Source organism: Ziziphus jujuba, chromosome 1 (genome assembly GCF_031755915.1).
Source record: "Ziziphus jujuba cultivar Dongzao chromosome 1, ASM3175591v1".
In the NCBI taxonomy this organism is placed as follows: Eukaryota; Viridiplantae; Streptophyta; class Magnoliopsida; order Rosales; family Rhamnaceae; genus Ziziphus; species Ziziphus jujuba.
Genome location: NC_083379.1, coordinates 14,337,466 through 14,365,172, shown reverse-complemented (window position 1 = coordinate 14,365,172; position 27,707 = coordinate 14,337,466). Strand labels below are relative to the sequence as shown.

General features: G+C 31.4%; 4 protein-coding genes across 12 annotated transcripts; 2 read left to right on the top strand and 2 right to left on the bottom strand.

Moving 5' to 3' along the window:
- The first annotated feature begins 107 nt into the window (after positions 1-107).
- LOC107420636 (uncharacterized protein At4g19900) lies at positions 108-5,015 on the top strand. Of its 2 annotated transcripts, none has more exons than XM_016029654.4 (5): positions 108-1,372; positions 1,453-1,602; positions 2,343-2,477; positions 3,478-3,672; positions 4,584-5,015. In XM_016029654.4, the coding sequence occupies exons 1-5, from the start codon at positions 108-110 to the stop codon at positions 4,669-4,671; spliced, it is 1,833 nt and encodes a 610-aa protein (XP_015885140.2). In that variant the 3' UTR covers positions 4,672-5,015. The 2 variants fall into 2 exon arrangements, with proteins under 2 accessions (XP_015885140.2, XP_015885131.2); XM_016029645.4 differs by having other exon boundaries at positions 4,485-5,015.
- Positions 5,016-9,233: 4,218 nt separating this feature from the next.
- On the bottom strand, positions 9,234-10,425 carry LOC107418621 (protein EXORDIUM-like 7). The gene has a single exon (XM_016027328.4). It carries the CDS (start codon positions 10,304-10,306, stop codon positions 9,260-9,262), a length of 1,047 nt encoding a protein of 348 aa, XP_015882814.1. The 5' UTR covers positions 10,307-10,425; the 3' UTR covers positions 9,234-9,259.
- Positions 10,426-12,853: 2,428 nt separating this feature from the next.
- Positions 12,854-18,680, bottom strand: LOC107419858 (uncharacterized). Of its 3 annotated transcripts, none has more exons than XM_048467351.2 (9): positions 18,488-18,680; positions 17,375-17,800; positions 17,170-17,257; positions 16,652-16,737; positions 16,081-16,159; positions 13,937-13,996; positions 13,406-13,527; positions 13,227-13,298; positions 12,854-13,107 (listed from the first exon to the last, which is right to left on the bottom strand). In XM_048467351.2, exons 2-9 carry the CDS (start codon positions 17,629-17,631, stop codon positions 13,005-13,007), a joined length of 867 nt encoding a protein of 288 aa, XP_048323308.2. In that variant the 5' UTR covers positions 17,632-17,800; positions 18,488-18,680; the 3' UTR covers positions 12,854-13,004. The 3 variants fall into 3 exon arrangements, with proteins under 3 accessions (XP_048323308.2, XP_015884177.3, XP_060669875.1); XM_016028691.4 differs by having other exon boundaries at positions 17,375-17,761; XM_060813892.1 differs by having other exon boundaries at positions 17,375-17,561.
- A 6,121-nt stretch (positions 18,681-24,801) lies between these two features.
- Positions 24,802-27,707, top strand: LOC107419895 (O-fucosyltransferase 23). 6 transcript variants are annotated; one of them, XM_025069105.3, is made up of 3 exons: positions 24,802-25,351; positions 25,582-25,681; positions 26,025-27,707. In XM_025069105.3, the coding sequence occupies exon 3, from the start codon at positions 26,035-26,037 to the stop codon at positions 27,364-27,366; it is 1,332 nt and encodes a 443-aa protein (XP_024924873.2). In that variant the 5' UTR covers positions 24,802-25,351; positions 25,582-25,681; positions 26,025-26,034; the 3' UTR covers positions 27,367-27,707. The 6 variants fall into 6 exon arrangements, with proteins under 6 accessions (XP_024924873.2, XP_015884221.2, XP_048323274.2 ...); XM_016028735.4 differs by having other exon boundaries at positions 25,578-25,681; XM_048467317.2 differs by having other exon boundaries at positions 24,803-25,351; positions 25,990-27,707.

Genomic DNA, 27,707 nt, shown 5'->3' with positions numbered 1-27,707 from the left:
ATATAAGTAAAACTCACTAATAAATAAAAAAACTTCACTTTTTGAATGGCTTCACCTTCCTCTGTCCTCTCCGATCTCCTCCCGATTCCGATTCTGATTCCACAACGATGCTGAGGAGCTCTCGCCGGCGACCGCGATACGGAGCCTACGCTTGCGCATTGCTCTCCGCACTCCTTCTCCTCCTCTCCGTCTCTCTCCTCTACTCTCGCCTCTCCTATTCCCACCCTCACCGCTATCTCCACCACGGCCGTCGCCGGAATCCAACTTCCGGCTATGACATCGTTTCCCTCACCACCAATCCCCTCATCTCCGATTCTGACGACGATCCCGTCATCGCTACGGAGGACAAGATCGATGAGCTCGACGACATCGTCGATGATTCGTCTAAGGATGAGGAATTGGATGACGAGGACGAGCCGCAGCCGGATAACAACCAGCCTAGGGTTTCCGGCTATTTCTACGACCATGCAAGTGGGGCCGTACGGAGGGCATTCAATCGGCGGTCAATCGAGGAGGAGTGGGGGGATGATGAGTCTATAGGGTTTAATGTGGGATTGGGTGCAGAGGATCGGAGTAAGGCCGCGTTTGGATCCGACGACGTACCTGTGGACGAGGAGGTGAGAAGGAGAGCAGGGTTGGTGGTTAGCATCGAGGACGCGCTGTTGCTGAAGGTGGGTCGGAGAGTTTCGCCTCTGAGAGAAGGTTGGGGGGATTGGTTCGACAAGAAGAGCGATTTCTTGAGGAGGGATAAGATGTTCAAATCCAATTTGGAGGCTTTGAATCCATTGAACAATCCATTGCTGCAAGACCCAGATGGCGCCGGGGTCACAGGATTGACTAGAGGTGATCGGCTGGTGCAGAAATCGCTGTTGAGTGAGTTCAAGAGGGTCCCATTTCTTGTCAAGAAGCCATTGTTGGAGACTGCCCATGAAACCCAAAATAGAGGTGTTGAATTGAAGAATGAGATTAAGAGAACTGAGCGTCGGACTTTGGATGAAGGTACCAGTAATGGCTACCATAGGAAGGAGGCTGTCAATGGTGGCAAGGCTTTGAATGAAATTGGAATCGGGACTTTAAAGGGTCAGAGTAAGTCTGAGTTTTCAGGTCACATATATGCAGATGGCAAAAGATGGGGATATTATCCCGGTTTGCTTCCCCATCTGTCTTTTTCGGAATTTATAGACAGGTTTTTCGATATTGGAAAATGTGATATGAAGGTTTTTATGGTGTGGAACTCACCACCTTGGATGTACAGTGTTAGGCACCAGAGGGGGCTTGAGAGTTTGCTTACACATCACCCAGATGCCTGTGTGGTAGTGTTCTCAGAGACCATTGAGCTCGATTTCTTTAAAGATAACTTTCTGAAGGATGGGTACGTGCTTATTACCATTTTGATACATTTATGTGTTAATGTATCATCTATACTGAGTACTGAACTGATTTTTTATGCAGTTATAAAGTTGCTGTTGCCATGCCAAATCTTGATGAATTGTTGAAGGATACACCAACCCATATATTTGCTTCTGCTTGGTTTGAATGGAGAAAGACGAAACATTATGCTACACACTACAGTGAGCTTGTTCGCCTTGCTGCTATCTATAAGTAAGCTTGTTTAGAATCATATGCATCTTCTCATAGTGTATTTGATAGTTGATTTTGTCCATTATGCATTTTATAGTTAGTTTTATGATAGCATGCAAGACAAATATTCTATAATCATGGAGTGTTAGTTCCAGGAAGAAATTTTTTTGACTAAAGAGAGCGAGTGTTGGTGACCAATGTGTTTATCAATTTGAACATAAAAGCATGTGAATGTTATATATCAACCATGGCGACTTATCAATTTCAGTGGCAAAGGTATTAATTGAGAGCAAGGTGTTCTTTCGTCATGTCTCCTCCATGTTTAATTCTTCTAGTATTGTACTATTGTATCAGCGGAAAATATGCAAAAGAAAAGGATTACCATGATTTACAAAACTAATAATTTTAGATGCTTTTCGTAAATGATTCAGCCTTCTCAAAAAAAATATGGAAAATGAACTAAAGGGCTTTTATATACTTCTTTGAAGTACATAAGTCTAGGAATATTACTTAGCAAACAAACTTTTTTCCATTTATACCTCATGTACTACCAGGTTGTGAGTTTTAAGCCTTCCTGAAAACTGTATGAGTGTTCTCCTTGATAAACTCATCAAAATACAACTTTAGCATTTCTACCCAAACACTGTTAAAAGCACTTCTATCCTCTTAAAAGTGCTTTCAAATGTAGTAGATGCCCGCCTTAACAGGCTCAAGTTATAAGCTAACTTCAATTATGCATTTTTTGTCGGTATCTTTGCCAGGTACGGTGGAATATATCTTGATTCGGATATCATAATTTTGAAGCCATTATCCTTGCTGATCAATTCTGTTGGTTTGGAGGATAATCTGACAGGAAGTTCTTTGAATGGTGCTGTGATGTCATTTAGAAAGCACAGGTACTGAAACTGGTCTTTTTTCTAATATTGAGGACATAATTCCTAAGTTTAGTCAAATCATATTTAGTAAAGAATTGAACTCCTTGTTAGACTTTTTTTTCTAGTTTTCTTTTAATTTATAAAGTTAATTTCATATATTGGGCATATGTAATGGTGGGTTCATAGGAATATATTTTCTGAATTCCCTCTCCTGTTGTTTTATACGAGGGTGGGTATCTCCCTTTTTCTCAGACTGTCCTGTTGGATGATACGAATTAAAGCCACAAAAGAACGGGAAAATTATAGTTACACCCATTTTGTTTTATCAGTGTTGCAGAAATGCCTTTGTATTTTCAGAATTACATGAAAATCCTCTCTCATTTCATTGTAATATTACCCTTTTTGTGCACATAGGAATTTCTAATGTGTAAACTATTACATTTTCATATAAATGTAATATAACTAGCATTTGCACATTTCCATTTGCTGAATTTGCATGTGAAAATTCTTAAAAATTATGTAGAAAAGTGGCGACTTTGCAACATAAATGAAATGTGAAGGGTTGTTTTTGTAATTTTTGAAAATACAAAGGTATAAGTTTAAAAACTTGTAAAATAGGGGGAGTATATATATAAAGGTAGTGTACACTATTTATAAGAGTTACGAAGGACCAGGAGATCATATTAGTTGGGGGATTGCCTTGATTTCTTGCAAATTAGATTATTATTTTCTTGGTTTGTATATCATTTATATTTTATCATTAATGTTAGGCTTACTCCATTTTTAACAAAAATAATGTTGAATTGCAAAAGAAGTAATTGAGGCTGTGGAAAGCAAGTGTTAAGTTTGAGCATTGCTAAATTTGCTTGAAAGTTAGAACAACAAGTTATTTTTGGGACTTTAATTGCCATGATGTTTGTCCATCTCTCATCGATTCTTTATAGTGGCAAGTCTCGTTGTATAAATTAATATGGAAAATGATCTGCCAAACTTTTGGAATTAATATGTCTTTGACATGCAGTCCATTCATAATGGAGTGCTTGAAAGAGTACTTTATGACGTATGATGATACCCGCTTGAGATGGAATGGGGCTGAACTTTTGACAAGAGTTGCCAGAAAGTTTCTAAGCACTGATAACATCTCTGCTAGACAGCTAGAGTTAAAACTGCAACCTTCTTCCATCTTTTTCCCAATTAGTCCTCAAAATATCACAAGGTAGTTTTCTCAAACTTTCACTATCTTTTTACCTTGTTTGTGGCTATCAATGGTTTGTTCATTTTTCTTAAACCGTCCATGAAGAACTAAAGTCTCTAAAACAAGGATGAAGTAATTTGCAAAGAGGTGGTTCCTTCTGAGAAGACTTATAACAGCAAAAGAAAATATAATACTCTAATAAAACCAAAATGTAACTTTACAGTTATAAATATTATTATGATTAATTTATGGACTTTAGTAATGGTACAGATTGTGTACATGTAGGTTTTTGATAGTTAGCTGTTTTGGTAAAGCCATCCTTTGTTTTTGTTTTGCTTTGCAATTGAATTTCTTAATAAAATTCGTTTTATTTTATTAAGAAGAGAAATAAGATTAGAGTAGATTTCTGATTTTCTGCCCCAAGAAATTTCAACTGTAACACCTTATTTTTCAAATGCCAAAAAGTTTTTTATGCTAAATTTTGTTAGGACATACACAATACAACATTACAATGCAACCAAAGAAGTTCCATTTGATACAATGAAAGTTGTAAAGAGTGAAAATTTCTTTGTTGTTTCTAATAGATGAATGGTTGCACATACATAAATATTTTACTTAAATGTTGGGCTTGAAAAATGGCTGACTAGCATTGTCAATTCTTGCTTATTACAGAAATGTTGCATGTAAGTTTGTTATCTTGTTATAATATGTTTCTCCCGTGTCTTTTTGCCCCATTATTTTTATTTCTTTAATCATGTAGTTCCTAGTCTTTGTTTCTTATAATTTATGTTCTTTTCCTCTTTATGCTTTTAAACCACTTGAGCAACAAACAGATACTTCACTGCACCGATGACAGAGACTGAGAAAACTCTACACGATGCTATGTTCAGAAAGATTCTGAATGAGTCATTGACGTTTCATTTTTGGAACAGCTTGACTTCTGCGCTTATTCCGGAGCAAGGTAGCCTTGTTGCAAGGCTTATGGACCACAACTGCATAAAATGCTCTGATGTCTTGTGAATTCACAGTTAGATCCTATATGGTTTACCCAAAATCCGATCAGAATAGAAGGTTAGAGCACTAAGGTTACCAAATACACATTTCTTGCTTACATTAGAAATATGTGAGGCATTAATATGTTTCATTCGTCTGTATTTTATAGTTGGGAAATATACAAAAGAGTAGGCCTGTTGTAGTTGTATAGATCTAAATACTTGTATGTTGTTGGATGTTGGTGTAAGATGTTATTTTTTTGTAGGAAATTCTTTTGCACTGTTTGTTGCTTAGGGGGCTGCTGTTGTTTTAATCATATCATTTGTCTTCTTTGTAACCATTTTCGGTTAAGGGTTTGGATTTTTTGTTCATTTTTTCCTATAGGCTTTGAAGATATTCCGCTTCCATTGGCAGTGACTTCAGCCGGTAATTATGGAAATACAAAATGAAAGTTTCCTTCGCTAATGATTTTATTCAACTTTCTATGATTGCAATGGTCTTTTTTCTTTTTTTAAGTTCCTTACTATGTGTTTTAATTTGAAATAAATAAATACAAAAAAAAAAAAAAGTTGAAAAAAAAAATCATACCGTTGACTTTACACATCGAACATGGTTTAGGGATGTCAGATATTCACTAATATTCATGTTTAAATACTTGGTGTACGCGTGATCTCTACTTGTAGATCCTTTTTATATATGTTTGAGCGGGATTAGATATGCTAAAATTTTACATGAGACGATATTATAACATGAATCCATAAATAACATAAATCCATTGGATCGATAATACTGCATCGGATTTATATCAATATTATTAAATAATATTGAATTGAATTAAATAATAAATGTAACGCATGAAATATAATAATATATAATAAATTTATTTGATCTATTAAAGTGATATTTTTGTAATTATATAAATTTTATAATATTAAAATTATTTAATTTATTGTTAAATATGTATTGATTTGTTCTTTTTTAGTTTAATTTTTAAAAAAATCTAAAAACAAACAAATCTATTTGTGAGTTTAAAAAAATATAATTTTATTATTTGAAATCTAAATCAATTTTAAATTTTTAACTTATATTTATTTTTAATAAATTAACGAATTTGATTACATGATAATTTAGCAAATGAATTTGAATTTATTTATTTTTACATAAAAAATTAACGGGCCATATTTATGTTAATGAAATTACATACAAACACAATAAAATATGATTTAACATGATAGTTTGCTAGATTAGTATGCCCATGGTGAAATTATTTATAATTTATTTTTTTCCCTACGTGATAGCTAACCATAAGATAAATCTGAAAAGTATGCAAAATGACAACAACCACATAAATTGTCCCATCAAGAGGAAAAAGAACGGCCCGAGATTGAATAACCTCTTATCTGCCTACCTAATTTCATCAACCAAAAGAAAATGGTTCGTTTGGAGCTCTTAAAAATCAGAGGCGTAAAAAGAGGCATTATGTATGAAAAAATATTGTCCTATTAGACGCTCTTTTATCTTAATTAAAATGGACACCATCCGCACCGTTAGAGAAAATCCAAACTTTGTGATAACAAAAAGTGTTCCGATTCTATACGGTTTATGTTTGTAATAATTTTTTTATTCTTCAGATTCTGCTTCATCAAAAAGCATTTTTGATCGTCTAAAACTCTTCTAGAAAATTGTTTAGCCACTTTCACAAGCTGTTTTTACCAGATTCTAGAAAAAGGGCCATAGTTTTGGATCTAGCTAAATATATAGACACTTTTCAGTGTTACAAGAGGTAGAGAATATGTAACCAAATCTTAGGCAGCTAGACATACGACAACTTAAATAATCAATTAGATGCTCACTTTTTCTAAAATTAAGTATTATAATGTTAGAGTAGTTCTCTTTGTAATGCGAAATCAATTTTATACAGTTTTATATATATTTAAAATGACTAAAATATCCATGATGTATTTTCCATATTTTAGATTTTAAAATTTAAATTTTACTTGGTTTTCTTCTTTCTAATAATTACAAACTAGTTGCTATGTTGTTGGTGCCAAAAAAAACACAGTCGACCTGCTGAGTGCAGTTACCAGACCACCAACTATTGCTGCCATGCTTGGCTATTATGTTAGCGGAATTTAAACAACTAAGGGATACTATTATGGTCGTTACAATACTGGGTCTCATCATTTTACTCTCTGGTCAAAAGCTTTCTTCCTAAACTCATCCCAAGGCAACATCTTTTCACAAAGCAAATCAATTAAAAATAATAAATAATAAATAATAAATAAATAGCTTACTGTAGAAAACCAGTGTGAGACTGGCGAGAAGAGAGAGGTAGAGAGAGCCAAGGTGAGAAGGCAAAGGGAATCAATTAAAAAGAAAAAAAGAGTTTACTGTAGAAAAACAGTGTGAGACTGGCAAGAAGAGAGAGATAGAGAAGGCAAAGAGAATCGTCATTTACTTAGAGGAAGACGAAGTCGAGAGATAGATTTTGATAAAACTCGTCCAAAAAAAACAAAAAATAAAAAACATTCAATAAGGTTACTATTGAAATTTAAAATTCATGAGACTGCAAAGAGAATGCGCATTTTATTACTTAATTTCAAAGTTAAAAAATTCAATATCGACCGAAATGTTAAAAATTTAAAATACAGTAATTTTTATAAAATATTAAAAAATATCAAATATAAATAAAAAAATTATAAAAATAATAAAAATTTATTTTAAAAAATAAAATTTTTATTAAAATTTTATAATTAGTTTATTTAATTCATAAATTATTAAATTAATTATAAAATTTGTTAAAATATTGAATAGATATTATATATTTTTTTAATAAATTAATTTATAATAAATATTAATAACCATATATGAATTATTATTAATAAAAATATATATATAATAAAATTATTTATTAACTAAAACAATTATTACAATTATATTGTAGTTTATAAATGTCATTTTAATACCATATAAAACTTCTGGATTGTTAAAAATCATCAATTTCTTCCTCATTTTGATTTTGAAATGTAAAATGTGAGAAATAAATATATCTCCCTGATAATTTTGCATATTACTATTAATATGCCAATTATATGGATTTTGCATTATTAGTTGACTATGTACATAATTACTACTCTCTGATGGTTGAGTTTGAAATAGTACCCATGAATTGCTACTTGATGATATTCCATAAATATCCGTTGAATAAGGGTTATGAAAATTACTTTCAACCCTCATAGATCCAAAATTCATAGAAATCGAATCTTCTTTTTCTTATGACATCTCCATTATAGATTTTTCTATACGTATATAATTTTTTCCAATAATCCTAAATTTTTTACCTGCATCTCTACTTTCATAATCTTAATCTTGTGTTGTATGTATGTAATATTGTTCACTAATAAATGAACTTAATCCAACTTCTCGACTTGGTGATTCCCTTTGATCACTATCTTTTCTAACTTCTTCAAAAATGTTTTAAAAAAAAAAAAAAAAACTTGTAAATTGTCAGGAATTTTTTTTATTTTTCAAATAAACATTATTATTTCACATATATATATATATATATATATATATATATATATATATATATATATATATATATATATATATATATCTATATATATTATTATCTATTGGCCACATTTGTAAAACAGATATTCACGACAATAAAATTTACCAGATTAAAAAATATAATCTACAATCTTTATATTTTTGCTTTATCGATATTCAATAAGCAGAACTTATTAATGTTATTCAACTTAATTCATTCTATTTTGCTTATATCACTAAATATCTAAAAAGCAATTAAAGGATAAAAAAAATTATCAATGAAGTTAATTTGATAAAAAAATTTACTAAATATCAATAATATTTATGAATTTTTTTTAAAAAAATTAAAAAATTCCCTCAATATTTTCGAAATTTAATGAAAATTTTAGAAATTTTCATGGAAATTATAAATTTTTTTAACCAAATTATTAAGGATTTGATATGGATATTTTACGAAAATTTTCATGGAAATTTTGACAAAATTTTCGAAATTTCAATGGATATTATGAAAATTTTATCCATTTTCATTTCGAATCTAAATTTTATATCAACCTCTTCAAAAAAATAAAAATATCAAAAAATATCGGATATTTTTAATTTTATTTAACACAATAAAAATAAAAATAAAAGCATTTTATTTTTGTAGTCTTGGATCTAGCTAGCTAAAGAAACGCACAGTTGATCAGTATTATTAATAATACTAGAGGTAGGGAATCTGTAACATACGTAATGTAGCTGGCTAGACAAATGGCAAAAGTATAAGAGCAAGTAATGTTATCATAAAATTGAAGATGGAAAAAATAAAAACATTGAAAGCATAGCAATTAGCATAGATCTCTACGAAACCCAAATTAACTACAAACAGAAGCTATCTAACCCTCGAACGGTGTGCCACTCGATCTACCTATGCATTGTATTTCCTCCTGGAGATAATGTCAGCACCATCAAAGCAATAGCTCCAAAATTCACAGGAAATTAATTATATACAAAAACAAGAAAAAACACTTTTTTTTTTTTGGAATTTTTATTTCTCTCTCTCTCTCTCTCTCTCTCTCTTTCTACTCTAATCTAAAGCATTCGGCCCAAAGCATCTCCTCCTTGCTGGGTTCCAAACCCATTGAACCAGAAACCTCCTCCCTCTCACACCCTTGACATTATATCCACTCCCCCAAGCATCCCTCTCCACCTTCCCTACGTACCCACCACCCCCACCAGTCCCATACACACCCATGCACAGATCCGCGATCTCGGTCGGCGCCGTCGGATCCTCCCCGGCGTACCATGCATTCACCAGAGGATTACTAAACACTTCTGCCAGCTCGTGACCTATCACACTGATCATTCCATCCGCACCCACATCGCCATTTGGCGGACGCATTATGTTGTTGTTGTTGTTCACCGAAACAGTGTCCGACCTCGGCGGTTTCCCCGAGTTGTCCGGCCATGCAAATGGATAAGCACACATTCCGGGACACTGAGTCCCACTGTAACCTACCCATGCATAAGGTACCGTGACCCCCACGATAGTTGGGAACGTGAAGTAGTGGAAACCACACACTGCTCGGCAAAAGTCTTGAACTTGTACGTCCGACGAGGTAAGCACCAGGTAGATACCGTTATGGGGATTGAGAGGTAGAGCTCCCGCGTGGTGTGGAACGACAGCGTTTTTTATTATGGATTGGATGGATAAGCGGCTGAGATAGCCGCCCTGGGAGTAGGTCGAGTCGTGGAATTCACCGGAGAGGTGGAGGTTTCCGGTGATGTTGGAGCCGGTTTGATCGGTGTAGAGGCGGACGGTGGACCACCAGTCGGAGACAGAAGGGTGGTGAGAGGAAAAGGAAGAGATGGAGTAGAGGAAGTCTCTGATGATGGATTGGTGGGTAGGGTTCCAATGGCCGTACCAGATTATGTAGAGGTTGATTGGAGAAGAAGCAAGAACAGGACCCATGTGGTAACGAAGGTCTATTAGGTCAGAAGAGCCTTCAAAGTTCACTGCCTGGTTGAATTGTCTGTTTGGGATGTAGGAAAAAGAAAGAGAAGAGAAACAAAAGCATGAAAGCAGGATGAGGAAATTGATCATCAAGCAGTACTGAATTAGCTTTTGCATCATCTCGGTCTTTTTTTGTTATTTCTGTTATTAGTGATTTGAGTGGTGAGTAGCTAGAAGAAGAAGAAGAACGGTGAGTAGCTAGAAGAAGAAGAAGAAGTTGTTATATATATATAAAGGGAAATGAGAAATTATATGGGGGGGGGGGGTGTGGGGGTGGGTGGTAAGATTCTTGTCTGTTATTGGCTTTTGTGGTGGAGGCTAGAGTTTGCATGTTTGAATAATTTTTCAATCCCATCATTGTCTACTATTTTAATGATAACCATGTTCTTCGCCTCTCTTTTTAATCCCTATTTTATTTTTCTTTTACTGTATCACTTTATTGTTGATTTGCTAGCAATTGCTGAATATACGGAAGAAAATTAATTTACTTCTGCTAAACAAAATCTTCAATGTAATCGTGCCACCTACATTAATATTTTCTTCATGTTTGTTTACGATTGCTTTGTGAGCCTATTGATACCTTATCATCAAGCGTCTTTATATGCCAAGTGTTGAAGCTTCTCATTTGAGTTTTTCGGTTTAAATTAATCATTAATTGAGATAGAATCTATTTATGTATATAAATATAGTTTAGATCACACACACACACACACACACACACACATATATATATATATATATGATTCTCATCTTATATTAAACATCTAGTTACTTGACAATATAATGATGCAACAAACTGTATGGTGGCAACTTAGATAATTATTTAGAATTAAAAATTTAATTGGAGATTATGACAATCCCACATATACATTTATCATGTTACTATATCTTCTTTTAATTAGGAGATAGTTCCTACTAGATGAAATCAGTGCATACATATATATATATATATATACACGAACCTGTCACCATTTGGTCCGACTGCTATATATGAACCATGGTATCAAGAAAGTGATTTGGTAGTCTCAGTACATTTTTGTAAGAAAATTATAAAGATCAAGAACGGATATGAAATTTAATGAAGAAGTGAATGGAGTGAGAGAATTATTGCCAAACAGTAAAAGAAGAATCCAACATTAATGAAAATATGCAAATTGAAATCACACCAACTGAAGAAGATTGAAATCTTATTATAAAAAGACTAGACACACAGGGTTTGACATCAAATCAGTTATTTGCATTTTATGCCAAACCAATTGTGGGGTTAAATTAAAGGTGGTTGGTTGGGAGATAAAGGTGAAAGAAAAGAAAAAAGAAAAGCAAAAGGAAAAAGGAAAAAGAGTCAAAACCAAGTATAAAAAGTGAATGATGGTTGCAACCTGTGGGAAAAGCATGCATGTGATGACTTTTCAGAAAAATATTTTCCCTTTTAAAGGTACCAATTTCTCTTTCAAAAACTTTGACTATTTATGTTTCTCTAGGACCCCAAAAAAAAAAAAAAAAAAAAAACCATAAATGCGCTTTTGGATGGTGCTATACTGACAACTGCCTAGCTATTCAATTCATTAAAAAAAAAATCTGCCTAGCTCATACAACGTTACAAGAAGAATAGTAACTTTCACGAATGGGATAACTTCGATAATTTTTCTTTTTTAATAAAATTAAGAGTGTTTCCTTTTTAAAAGCAACATTCTTTTAAAAGCATATATATATATATATATATATATATATCAAAGAAAAGGAGCAAAATCAATACCATATCGTTTGTTGATATCCAAAAAATTAATAAACAACTCGGTAACATAATATTATTCCTACAAAAGGAGAGGGAATATGGAGCATGCTTATTTTAGGATTGCAATGGCTCTCAAAATCACATATTTAGTCGCCAAAAATTAAAAATAATAATAATAATAATAATAGTAACACGAAACCTATGTTACCATTTGTTGTTATAGACTTTAGTGAGACACTTGCAATTATATAAAGGTAGAAGACTAGGAGTAGGAGGTATATGTAATGATGAGTGAAGACGCATCTTCAACCCTTCATTTCCCCTTATTTACCACCCAAAAATAAAAAATAAAAAAAAAACCTTCATTTCCCTTTAAAACAGGAGATAGATTGAATTCTTTATGTGCATAAAGGCCTCATTTATCTTTTTATCTTTCCCTAGCCTTTTACCATTCGCCCAAAAAATGTTCAAGTTTCTTTTTTTTTTTTTTTTTTTTTTCCTGATTGGAAGGACTTTAATTTTCTTTGCGAGTAGTACAAAAAATTAAACACTAGAAATGTTTACCAAATTTGTTTATCAAATGTTGTGATAAATTATATACGATAATATTTTATTAATTTGTATTAGCTTACACTAAAACATTTAAGGCTTATTTATTTTTATTTAGTTTATATTATTTGATAAACAATTCGGTACTTATAATTAGATCCCGCTTTTGTTTTGTGCCAAACAATTCATGGATTTCTTGACAAGAAATTTGACAAGAGAGTGATTCCTCAAAATAGATGTTACTCTCAAATTTCCCCTAAAAAATTAATTAATTATATTTTTCTTATTCCTAGTCTTACCTTCATTTCTAATCTTTTAATCACATTTTTAATCTTCTATTTTTTCTTATATGTAACCAAACACTACGAAGTAAAACTAATTCCTAGAAACTAACTCTCGGAAAACTATTTCAGGAAACAGGTTTCCTCATACTTCAGAGAGAATGACACTCAGAGATACAACAGAGAGAGGAGAAACTAACAATTGTACTGTAACAATTGTGCATACAACATCACATACAGAGATTTATGGCTCTCATATCTTGTAGTACTTGTATCCATACTCTGGGTTTGTCATCCCTTCTTCCCAGTCACCCATGCTCCGACCACCGAAAACTATTTGCTGAATTCCCAAATATCTGCCAGCAAGACGAAAGCAGTGCAATGATTATTCAATAGTTGAATGAAAAAACAAATACCACATACATTCACAACCAAGATCTAACCGCTGCAAATATTTGATAAAACTGTTACTTACTCTGAACTCAAGACTGTCAAGCAGTTGAGGAGTACATCTATGGCAAAATTATCCGCGGTACCAAGATCAACCCTGCAAAATCATTCATATAAAACTCTCAGAACTCTTTGGACGATGTTATAAAACAAACCTGTTATGTGACATTAGATAAACAGGAAACCAAGTCCTCAAGGTCGTACCAAACACGACCCCAGTTATCCTGAAACTCAACATCGCTGATATCATGAAATGATGAAGGCAATGCTTTGAAACCCTTATCTGCATCGTAGAGAGGATCGAACTCCATGGATGTATTTGCCAGCTGCAATTAATTTCACATTAGCAAGCAGCGGTGGTGTTCATTACTTACTAATGTACAATTTATTCTTTCTAAAAGTTGATTAAAAAAATTACCACGGGCTTCCCAAAGAGTTTTTTCTTTTTTCTTTTTTCTTTTTTTTTTTCCATGACATTGCATAATTCCCCAAATTAAATCACCATTTTGACAATATTAATTTGTCAAAGCCTCATTTTGAATGTCCAATTAAGGTTGTAAGGAGTAATAATAATTCTACAACTTCATCCAAGCAACTTATGTGTTTATAAAGTGAGCAAGAATATCAACATGTGATAGTAAGACCACAAACACCACTCACAACCCCAAATGCTCAAAAAAATAAAAAAACAAACTGAGACAAAAGAACATGATACTTCATGAACTATGGCCAAACCTGAAGATTAGTAGAATTGAAGGCACCCAAACGCCCCATAACATACCATGACTGAATAACCTGCACATTCTTTCTACATAAGCAAATAACATATTTTCTAAAACATTGACCAATACAGAAAAGAAAGAATAAGCATTAAAGTAAATTGGAGATGTCACTGTGTACCATCTAAATCATACATAATTGCTAAACGAGTATCCCAAAAGGGTATCATAGGTATTACAAACATGTATGTATATATATATATATATGTGTGTGTGTGTGTGTGTGTGTGTGTGTGAGCCGCATGTTGAAAGATACGTAGAAAATTTCATATTCTTTTCATTTCTTTCTCCATTTCTAGCATGGAATCATAGCAGAAACTTTAGAAGCCCCTTCAATGCCTACTCCCACTAACTCTAATCTATTGAATCCTTGCCACCAGTCACCATACTCCATAAACCAGCAGCCAGCCTCTACATCTTTACTAAACCATGCTGCCGTATACCATAATGACAAGCCCCAACCTGCCAACCATAAATCAATTTTATACACTGCAAGGCTATATACTCATCTCAATTGGCTTTTTTCTCAATGTCATTTTGACCGCTAAAGTTTCTCAAGCATACACAGTCAGGTTTAGTTATAATTATTTTCAGTAGAAAGTCAGCTTTAGTTATAACAGCTGTGCATCTTGTTGATGTCATTGTTATTAGTAGTGATGCTAGTGGCATTGAAGATGTAAAGACTCAGTTTACAAAATCCTTTCAAATTAAAGATTTAGGACAACTTACGTACTTCTTAGGTATAGAAGTGACTCATGAGAAGATAGTAATTATCTTGTCATAAAGAAGTTTGTACAAGACTTTTGGATTGGTACCTTGGAAATAAACCTGCAATTACCCTATGGACACTAAAATTCAGTTGGACAGTGTAGATAATTAATCCAACGATAAAGTAAACTTATATACCAAACCATAACCAAACCAGATATATCTACAAAGTTGGAGCTATCAGCCAATTTATGGAATATCATAAGCAAGTGCACTAGGATGCCATGTGTACTGTCCTCATACATCTAAAAGGAAAAGTAGGAAAGGATTGGAATAGGGATTCCACATGGGGGGGGGGGGGGGGGGGGGGGGGGAAAAAGAAAGAAAAAGTATAAGTGTTGATGGAATGAACTCAAATGTTGATTGGCTTATATCAGAATCCAAATCATCCTTTAGAAAATCTACCATTAAAAATAGCGCATTTGCAGAAGGTATTATAACTATTAAGGTAACATAAATCCCAAAAGTTGAAGCTATTAGGATTTAGACTAAACAACGCACATCAAGCCAACATTCTAACACATTTAAACTCCCTTTACATTTAGATTCATCTAATAACTATAAGCAAAGTGAGCCTAACATGTAGGAATCAACAAATTACTAGAAACGAAGGTCATGAAGGATAGGCAAAATCAAACAAACAACATGAGGCATGTTAAGTTACCTTTTATACTAAAAGCTTAAATTGTTAGGAAGTATATCCAATAATGTATATTTAGCTCACACAAATATACTTATAATCACATTAAGGCATATGAAACAAAATGTCCTGGCTAGATTTAGGATAGAGACAGAATATTGTGACATGGCTCATATCACATGTGAACCTATGTGAGTCAAGAATCTCATGACTAAATAGGACATTCATGAATGCGTTTCGATATAATGAGGTTGTTATATATATTGCTAAAAGTTCCATGTTCCATGAATTTACTAAACAGTGTAGGTGGATTGCCATTTCATTCAAAAGGATGGTTAGAAAGCAGGGTTACTGTGCCTCCATACATTGACATATATAAGAATCAATTACACTAAAGTTGTTTCTAGATTTTTATCTTTGTTCTTTTGTTCCGCACTGGGCATTGAGAAATAGGAATAACTATACTCCAACATAGAGGGCATGTTAAAAGTAAGAGTTTACTAGTAAGTGTTTCTTAGGTATTTCATCATTGGGTTTAAGGAGTGTGTCTCTTTGTCATATGTTGAAAGACATGCAGAAATTTTTCGGATTCTCTTTTCTTCTTTTACAGCCTCTTTATTATGATATTATGTAAGTATAACAATAATTTAGCACAACAAAGAACTTAAAGCATAACATAATGAGGTACTTACACTACCAATGAGATCAACATCTCGATCAGACGGTGATCCAAATAGCTCAAACCATATGTAAGAGTCAATTGGGTTGAAGCTGTCAGCCACCAAAAAGAAAAGAAAAATAAATCATACATAGGAGACTAGACAAACATGAACAAGCATTCAAAGACAGAAAATATCAAAAGAAGTTAAAGTCCCATATCTTTTTAGCACAATTTAGTTCTTACAGCTTCAAGGTTGTGACCAATATCTTATAAGTTTACAGGATACTTCATGCATATAAGTCAAAGAAAATTTCATTTATTTGATGCATAATGATAAATTTCTAATCATTAGAAGTTCAGCAATCTTGGAAAGCTTGATTCAATGACAGATACGAGCAAAATTCAATTCCGAATTTCCTAATTTAAAAGCTCTCCCACTAAACAAGCAGCAGGAGCAATAATAGAGCATTAGAGAAGATCTTGTATGTGAAAAACCAGGTCATTTTGCATAGTTTAGAAAATGCTAATTGAGAACAGGTGCAAGAGGGAATAGGGCAACAGAATGAAATGAGTATGGAAGCAGTAGTGAGGAGGCAAATTACTCTCTGAAGCTGACTTTGAAGGAAAGTACAGAACCCGTCTTTGATTTACCGAAATCTCTTCCCTTCTTTCGAACTCTGTCTTCAACCTGTGGAATATCTTCTAAAGCATCACAAATCAACTCATACACGCATAACAACAGTCCACTTGATACAACAAAATGTAAAAGGAGCTATCCAATTTGTAAAAAACTAAAAACTCATTTTAATTACAAATATTTAATGCCACCACAATGTTTCCATTTATTGGTCAATTGCATAATTATCAGGTTTAAATTTCTCCGAACCCAGCTAAAAAATTTCAACAAATGCAATCCTCAAAGAAAAAAATATATCTTTCTAAAAAGATATAAATAGGCAGTTTTTCTCATTTTAGGCTCAAGTTTACTTTGGGTAACTTATTGGAAGACAAAAAATCAGAACTGTATTCAAAGTGAAGGCTTTTATAATATGACAACAAAAACAGAGCAATATGAGAAAATAGAAATTAACAGCGCATGGGAAGGAGATAGTAACAATACCCTTTTCCTCATGAGATCTGGGTTGCCAATGCTATCACCAAGGACGGCACGGAGTTCAGCATCATCCCTGCAAGCGTCTTCTAGGACTCTGTTTGCTCACAAGACAAAGTAGATCTGTGAATCATACATCTAAATTTTAATATAAAAATTTAAATCACATTTACTTCAGAGCAAGGAGAGGCAAGGAAAGAGAAAAATTAGAGACTTGGCCCAAGCAGGATAGTTGTGAAGTTGATCATATTCACGTTTCCTCTTCTCTTCACGAAGTTTCAACAATCTACGTCCTCTCGCCGTTGTTCCTGACCCTTTGGCACGCAACACCACTGATCCATTTCTGTTACTGCTACTGCTAGTGGGGGTATCAGGGTCTTCAACGCCATCATTGTCAACATCTGAAAGCGAAGCCGTACAGAGAAACAAAGAAGGAGATGGCTTTATTTGTTGGATTGGAAACAGGAACATAAATTGATCAGAAGAGGTTAAGTGCACTCTCAAGCTCTTGTAGGAGTACCATGGAGAAGAAGAATGAGCTGACAAAGAACCATTATGAAGGGCTGACAGTGTGCAACAACGGTAAGGTAATATTTTTGGGCTGAAAGAGAATCATGAGGCATATTAATACGATGAGGGTCTGTGAGGGAAGGACAAAGATCTTAGGGATCTTTAATAAAGTAAAGATGCCACTTCTACAACAAATCACTATTAAATTAAGCTGTCTCTCAACAATTAGATAAGGTACAGTTAATCATAAAAATCAATCTTGTATTTGCATAATAAAGGGAACAGACAACAAATCCAATGCAATCACGATAGACTACTGACTTCCAAAGTAGAATTTGAGACAGGGAGCATTCAGTTCGAGGATAAAATTTGTTGATAAAAGATATCGATCACCAAAACATATCTTAATTTGTACCCGATTCGAAAGGCAATATCTAATAAATGATAGTGAGCCGGAGCTTTGCACTCTGGTATGGACTGCATATCACCAGCATGGAAGAACCATCTCTTTTCTAAAATGGAAATATTTCTCACAAATTTCTTAAAGCACGCATGAATTTAAAAACTAAATAAATATATAAATAAAAAGAACACTGCCAGAACAAAATCAGCATTTCAGCAGCATAAGCAATAGGATCAAAGGAAACCCATATGTACAAAAAGCTATTACATGAATATATATATATATATATATATATAAGAGAACAGCTCAAGAACATAAAAGAGCACATTAAAAGAAACATGGATTACACCAAGAAAATGAGAACAACAGGGTTTAGACAAAAGAGTTTGAACAGTTGAAGCAATGAACGCTCACCAGGAGGCATAGTGTAGAGTGGAGGCCATGGTTGGAGTTGGGAAACTTCAATCTCCAACAACTTTAACGACCCAGGAACCAGAGGATAAGCATACAAAATTTCGCTTCAGCTAGTTTGGAGAGACTGAGAGTGAGAGAGAGAGGCCGACAGGCAATCAGATAAAGAGTAAGAACGTTTACCGCCCATGATGTTTACACCAAATTGGAAAGAAAATTTTAAGCCGTACATCAAATTGAAAGGTGGGCCTCATTTGGGCAGTTGGTCTTAAACTAAAAGAATTTAAAATGGCCCAAACTCCTTTTTTTTTTGTAAAACGGCCCAAATTCAATTTAATCAACAAATATATGTCTATATACATGTCTGTGTAAGTGCACCAAAAAAAAAAACAATCCAATCGATTAAACCGATCAAAGCAATCCAATATAGTTGGTTCATTTATTTGACCTATAATTGGATTTGATCAGTTATTAAAATTGAACGTCAGTAATTAAAAAAATAATAAAAAAATTTGAAGATTAAAAAATATTTCTTAAAAAAATGATAATATAGAATCGATATAGTTTGTTCAAATCGGTTTTGAAGATTAAAAAATTGATATAACCGAACTGAACCAGTTATATTATTTAAAATATTAAAAAATAATATATTTTTAAAATTTGGTTTATTTTGTTTGGTGGAATTACATTTTAATTATGATTTTTAAGTTAAAAAATAAGATTATTAGTGTTAAATTTTAGGGGAATTTTAGTCACTTTATGTTCAACACAAATTATTTCAGCCCGACAAAACCTGTTTTAGATTGGTAAAAAGAGCCCAAAAATAGAAAAGCCCAATCCAAACAATAAATCCAATTAGAAAAATCAAAATTATAACTCAATCCAAACTTATTTACAATTAACTAGAGTTGATGTTAAGGTCCGTTTGAATTGAATTAAAAAAATTTAAAATCAATTGCTATTGGATTGGTACTGTCATTTGTCGATTCGAAACAGATTATATGATTCGTTTTAGATTGAATTTAAAATTGTGTTTATAAAGTTTGAGGTTTAGAAATTTAGATATAAAGTAGTTTAAATTTTAAATTTTGGCCTTTTTTTTTTAACTTGTGTAAAATAGCAAAATTTATAATTAAAATCTCTTTAACATGTTGAAAAATTAAAATATGTACGTTTAGAATAAATAAAAAAAACAAAATTACTTAAAATAATATATCAAATACCACTAATGTTTTTAACTAAATAAATGAAAACCAATATAAATATTAAATTAAGCAAAACAACAATAAGTTATTAATTATTTTTTAATTATTTATATTTTAATCAGCTTAGTTTGGAATATCCGGTTTCATCAGTTTTTATCTTTTAAAATCCATCTAAACCAATCCTATCAATTTTGAGTTTTTAATATCAATTCAATTCAACTTAGATAACCAATCCAAATAAGTTGAATTCAATTGGATTGTTCCGTTTAGTCAAGTAATCAGATTTTTTGCACACACCTATGGATCGGTTTGATTTTTGTTCGAGTAAGTCAATTGTGGACTAATGAGCACTCTTAAATATTACACATTATCAGAATATCTCTTTAAGATAAATATCATTGACCCCCTTTGAAATGTGCTATGATTGCATATAAAATTCTAGTAAAGTTGTTTTTCATCACTTAAATTCCCTACCATCCATCCACATTAATCAAAGTAACAGTTAAAAATATAATAAACATTTCATTTAGAGTAATATCATTAATCTCCTATGAGGTTTACTATAATTACATATAGACCTCAACAACATTGTTTTTCAACACTTACTTCCCCTGCACAATTTTTCAATGCTATTTAAGGGTATAAAAAAATACTTTTTTTTCATTAAAAATGATTAAAGACTTGTAAACTTTTATTTTAAGAAAAAAAATTGAAGGATTGCTTCTAAGAAAATTTGTTCATTTTATTTGTATATTGACTTTTAAATTAATATCCACTTTATTTTAGTTATAAATCTTTTTTGTAATTGGTATAAATAAATATTCATTGAAGATGCTCAAACTCTAACAATGCAATCCTCCATGATTTAAAGGGCATGCATGTGTCCAAATGAATTTTTTATTTTATTCTTTGAAAAAAGAAAAAAAAAAAAAAAAGGTCTATTATACTCTTTGACCGTCACTTTTGCGTAACATGAAGAAATGGTAGAGAAGGTAAGTAATGAAAAACAATTTTGCTAGAGATTAGAATTTACATGCAAACCCGAGAGAAGGTCAACGATATTACTCAAAGTGAAATATCTATTATATCCTTTGACTGTTATTTTGATTAAAGTAGATAAACAGCAGAGGAGATAAGTGACGGAAAAACAATTTTGCTAGGTTATATAGCAAGCTTTAGGGGTTTCATATGTGATATAAAAATTAGGGTTTCCATATAAACAAAATCTAAAAATATTAAAATATATATATGATTTGTATAATTAGACTGATCGGTTTAATATATGATATAAAAATTCATCATTTGAAACCGATCGAATAAATCAATTATCCACCCAATTCCAGTTGAATTGGACTAGATTATTAGAGTAATTAGGTGAATTGTTGGACTTTTTGCACATTAATTCCTAGCAACCCTCACAAGAGCTCAATGATGTTTCTCCCATCTCTTTATACCGCTTTATTTGTATTTGACGGTCATTTGATGAACAATTATAAATAGATGGTGGTATATTATCCAACAATTTATAAAGATGTTCAACTTATAGACATTTCATGTTCTACTTCGATATTTTTACAATAAAACTCCCTTAAAATAAAAACCAAAAAAAAAAAAGTGAAAATCACTTGGCTGGCCAAAACTCAAACAAAAAAAAACGTAATACCAACTTTGATTAATTTATTAATTTTGTTTTGTTTTATTCATTTTATCAAATGAAAACGGACCGCTAGTTTCTTTATTTAACTTTTTTATTTTATTTTTTTCTTTTTAACATTTTTGAGAAGAAAAGTTTATTCTTGGGATTTTGATGGAATTTTAATTTTATTTTTATCCGAATAGTATTAGGCGCGCAAAAGAAAATTCCAAAGAAACGACAGGAAAAATGTTCCGTGATGAACATTTAGGCGAGATGTGGGGGCCACCAAAAACCGACAATTTATGTGGGACCCACAGATTTTGCATGTCTCTTGGAAGTGTATTACTATGAGTATTGGATTTTATTTTTTCCTCGATTAGTGGTGTTGCCAATCCCATCAATGTTTTAAATTTTTATTATCAGCGACATGACCAGCACGTACATATGTGTCTATATATATATATATATACATATATAGATATATCTGTACCTGTTGCTCTTCATCCTGTACTTGTTACATTTGCAATAATTATTAATTTAATAACTCCGCATTCATATAAAAAAAAATAAAAAAATAACTCCTTATTATTTTAGCAACATACATCAAAATATTTACTTTCGAAAATATTTTTTTCCCCGAACTATTCAGCAAAACAGGGAAAAAAAAAAAAAAGTTTCCCCCGACTTTTAGTTATGAAAATTTGTGGAACAATTGTTGACATAATTTTAGATTTGAAAGTTATAACAGAGATTATTATCATCTCAATTATATTCAAAAAAATTATTTAGTTTAAGATATTAATAATATTAAACTTGAATTATTAAAAAATAATAAATTTTTTAAAAATATAGAATATTAAAAAAATTAAGAAATATAATAATAAAAATAATAATATTGTACCTAAACCAAATCGATGATAGTCAGTTTGATTTAAGTTGATTTTTTTCCACTCATTTGATTTAGTTTGGTTTACAAAAACAAAAACAAAAACAAAACAAAACAAAAAAATGACAAAATAAAATTGAAGCTCATCCCTATTTTTTAGGGTTAATATTCCCAAACTATCCATTATTTATCTCTATACATCCCAACCTTTTTAAAACTATCACATGGCACCCTAAATTATCATTTTTTCCTCACTTTTAGTTGATAGAAAACATTTAAATTTTGGATGGAGAATTTGTTATGTACGAAACACACATTTCCAATAAGGGTATTTGAAAAAATTTAATTGTTTATCGAATTTAAAGCCAAAAGAAAAAAAGGGGATTGCTATTTTAGATAACCACACTCCACTCCACAAGTTTCAAAATTATTCCATATAACGATTATATCATGTCATTTATATCATTTTCAATAATCACACGATATAAATTCAATAACTTATAATCATATGTAACATTGTATAATAATAAATTAATGTATGTGAATCTACATAAATATTGTTACGTGTTTAATAATGAATAACTTATTACATTCTATCGTTTATATATCAAATGCATATATAAAATTTTCCCATACGATTTGTCTTAGAAGGTTACAACCTTGTTCCTTATTTCTCCATTATTCCCTTCCCCCCCCCCCCCCCCCCCCAACCCAAAAAAAAAAAAAAAAAAACAAAACAAAACAATCCCCCCCCCCCCCCCCCCAACCCAAAAAAAAAAAAAAAAAACAAAACAAAACAATCTCTCATTTTTGTCCCCTTTCATGTGGTTGTGTAATTAGTCATCTTAATTGAAGATAGTCCATATATTTTGCACATGATCAATTTTCTATGGAAAAGTTAGATATATATTATCAATTTAAGTAACATAGAAGAAAATATATATGTATAGTTTAAAATATCGAAGCTTTCCACGATATTTCCGTTTGTTAAATATATCAAAAGAAAATTTAGTCTCAAATAGAAATAGATATAATTTTTATAATATTCATCAAAATTTTTGATATTTTTTCATATTTCTATGCAAATTTCCATTATAATATCCACATCAAATTCTTCAAAATTTAGTTAAAAAATCTATAATTTTTAAGGAAATTTTTGAAATTTTCATAGAAATTTTAAAAATATTTATAATTTTTTGTTAAATTTGTTTTATAATTTTTTTTAAATATTATTAATGTTTAATAAAACTTTTTGCTAAATTAATATTGTTGAATTTGTTTTATCTTTTTTAATTATCTTCCATAATTAAGCAAATAAAAATAAAACAAATTCACATTTAACAAACAATATCCAAAATTATATTAGATAAGTCTATCTATCATATTTTTAGAAAAAATTAGTATCACAAGTTACAAGTTTACATATATGTTATTATTTTTTATAATAATAAATTTAATATTTGTATAAATATTATAAAGTAAATAAAAATTAAAACGTAAACAAAAATTAAAATATGCATAGAATATAGTTTCTGTAAACCAATGTTTAAAATTTCGGTATCGATAGTATTTAATATATACAAACTTAACTTTTAAATATTCGTATTAACGGTATATTAATAATTACATACAAAATTATTAAGAAAATATTTTTTTAATTATTATTTTTTATATTTCACATTTTAAAATGACAATGAAGAAGATAAAAATAATTTTCAACCACTTAAAAGTTCTTTATAATATTTAAATGATATTTATAATATATAATATAAATATAATAATTGTTTTATATATCTTAATTAATAAATAATTTTATTAAATATATTTTTTAGATTTTTAATTAATAATAATATATTTTTAACTATTAGAATCTATTTTAAATCAATCGATTAAAAAAATAATATCCATTCAATATTTTTATAATTTTATTAATCGATTTAATAATTAATTAATTAAATAGATTAATTTTAAAATTTTAATAAAATTTTTTCTCTTTTAAATAAATTTTTATTAATTTTCTAATTTATTTTAAATTTTTATTGGTATTTAATAATTTTTAATATTTTTATATTTTAAATTTTTAATATTTTAATTAATTTTTAATAATTCTATTAATAACCAAATTTTAAATTTTGTACATATATTCACACGCAGACAAAGAGAGATGTAACATAATGATTAATTTAGGGGTTTAGGGTATTAACCCTATTTTTTAAAAAATATTTTCTCGTGATGACTTCATATGACTCAGAGATACTGACTTATTAAGTTCAAGCCTATAGATACGAACAATTATGACTCTATAACTCATAGATACTGACTCAAGCCTATAAATGCGAGCTATGGATAACTATAATACACATTTAATACAAACTAAGGAAAAACACAAACGTAAAATAGAAAGAAACTATATTTGCCAATTTTTGAATTTACTCTACAACAAAATCATAATTTATTAATTTTAACTTTTTCCCTCACGGGGGCTCTGATCTTGTACGACCTTTTTCCAGTTGATGGAAAATGTCCTTTTATGGGGTTTGCCCGATTAGACAGTTAATGCTCTGTACATCACATAATCTCTCAGTTCTTTTTATCACTTTTCTTTTTTGCGACCTCAAATCTGTTTTTCCAATTCCCAATAAAATCCTACATTCATTAATTCTTTTACACATTACATACGTACAGGATTCTCTTGCCCTTTTGTCTTGTTTCTTTTACTTCACTCTTTCTATTTTCTTTCTTTCTTTTTTATTTTTAAGTTTGAGGTTTTCATGAGAAAAAAATAATAATTTATTTTTTCCTGCTCCTGCCCTTTCGTCTTGTTTTCTTTTATGTCACTCTTTCTATTTTCTTTTTATTTAATTTAATATTTCTTGCAACTATAATAAATAAATTATGGGTGGTCACGGTGCTGAGTTGTTTTGCTTTTGGACTGCGAGAATTCAGGCTTTTTTCAGCAATTCTTTGGATACAATGACCAACTTTTCTTGTTTTGTTGTTCTATCTGCTTTCTGGGTTTTGGCTCAGGATTCAGAATTCTGATTTCTTTCACCGTAAAACCAATTTGGGACGCAAAAGATGCTCGGCTTTTTTCACTCGCTCTGTTGGGATTCGGTTCAAGGAGTTCAAATTTAAGGATTGTGAGTAATAATAAGAATTTTATTTTATTTTTTTAAAATTATTATTTTTGTATTTTGCGTTGGAAATTCTCTGTGCCTCTCTCTTTCTGTTATTGTTCCCTGGCATTTTTTGTGCAGTCTATGTTTTTGTCAGAAAACATTGTTCATTTGTGGGGAATTTTGGGACCAGAATCAGATGAATTTAATGATTTTTTTTTTTTTTTGGTTTTTTATTTTATTTATGAAGGCAGTCGGATGAGTATCACATGTGTGCCTTGTTGGCGCTTTCTTGGCTTGAGTGGATCTTGCTTTCCATAAAGCAATTGAAGATTTGATTCAATTTGCGAAATGGTAAATAACCCGTTTCTTCTTCTCTTTGCTTTTTTTACCATTTCATGTTCCATTGGCTTAATTTGATTGCATTTTATCTTATTTTCAATTTTTGAATCATATGGTACTCATGTTTCATGGACATCTTTGAAATTTGAAGTGGATTTTCTTTTGATTCATTCTTTAACAATTCTGGGTCAGAAACCTATAGATTTTCGATAATTTTACCAATTGTACTTTAAATGGGTATGTGAAATTTATCTCTGCTTTGTTCCCGTTGCTTCCTTGAGAATTGGTTTTGGTACTGAGAGAAATAATAAATTCAACAGCCTTCGAATGATTTATTTTCCCAGGTTTTGTGCAGTGAATTCTAGATGGACATCTCGTCTAATCGTAAGCATTGGAAAATCTGTGGCTTCCATTTGAACTCCATTGCCGGAAAATGTTTTGTTTTGGCTTCCCTTGCTTTGTTCATTAGAGCTGCTTTCCTTCCTTCATTCTCAAGCTTTAATTCTACAGAAAGGAACAGCTTGGTATTCTTCATACAAAATCGTTCTATGTCAAACAATAATGATGAAGTTGGAATCAGAAAAGACAAGTTTCTGGAAGTTCCTCAAATAGTTTGGGGCTTAAACAATCAAAAGATAGCATTTGCAAGAGCTTGTCTCACTGCAAGAATGCTGAACCGGACTCTTTTGATGCCCAGTTTGAGTGCTTCATTGTTCTACAAAGAAATGTCTCTCTTGGAGCCCATTTCTTTTGATAAGGTTTTCCAGTTTGAGAAGTTTAATTCAATGTGCAAGGGCTTTGTTCAATTGGGTCGCTACTCAGATCTCACGAATCGAACAGGAGTCTATGAACTCCTTAAGGGAAGTGGAAGGAAATGGACAGTTGAGAGAGATTTGGATCAATTAAGACAACATAGTAGGGACTCAATTGATGAGTACGAGGTAATTCGAATTGTCGGAAAAAACCCATTTCTTTGGCATGATCATTGGCCTGTAAAAGAGTATGCAAAGGTCTTTGAATGCTTGGTTCTTGTTGAGGAGTATCTACAGGAAGCAGATAAAATAATTTCCAAGATTAGAGAGATAGGAACAGAGGAAAGAAGTAAAAATGAGTTTGCACATAATGTAATCAACTCGCAGCAAGTGCCTTATGTTGCTGTCCACATGAGGATAGAGATAGATTGGATGATTCATTGTAAAAAGCTAGAGCAAAGATCAAACATTAGCCAAATTTGTAGTAGCAAGGAGGAAATTATGGAAAGAGTTGGGAATATTGTTGGCCTAAAACCCCCAACAATTGTTTATTTAGCTGTGGCAGATAGTCTTCTTGAAGATTCTAGTATATTGACAGGTTGGAAAGAAGGTTTGCTTCCTTTCGAGAAAAAGAAGTTGGGTGTTGATGGAATTTACAAGAAATACCCATATCTCATCCAATCTGCGATTGACTACGAAGTGTGCTTAAGGTCTGATGTGTTTGTGGGGAACAGTTTCTCTACATTTTCGAGTCTTATCGCTCTCGAAAGGACGCAGAAGATGATAAGAATGGGAGATACAAGTTCTTGTGGCATGGAAGTAAGGTGGCCTTCTTATGCGTATAATATACTAGGGAAATCAAACGGCCCTCAGAGATGGATGACAAACATGTCTGCTTCAAGCCTAAAAGCAATTAGCTATGGCTCTAATGAGATCTCCTGTTGATAGTTACTGCTCCAGTTTTCAGTTGCTTCCTTTGTGGATATATCAAGGTTTTACAGTTCTTTTTTTGATGTAGATGTAGAATTTTTTTTGGTCTAGAGAGAAAATTTACAATAGAGTTTGTTGATATAGCAGTCGGTTAATTGTTTAGGTATACAATTCTTTCTTCTTCCTCTTCTTCTTTTTTTCAGTCTTTTGGTTATTTCCTTTGTGTTGATTCTTTCATCTCGGTGGTAAATCTTGTTTTGTTATAATTCACAAGTGCATGTAATAGTGTCTATGTGAGTATACTCTGTAAATCATTTGAAGAATTAGCATAAGTATCTATTTTGTATTTTGGATTT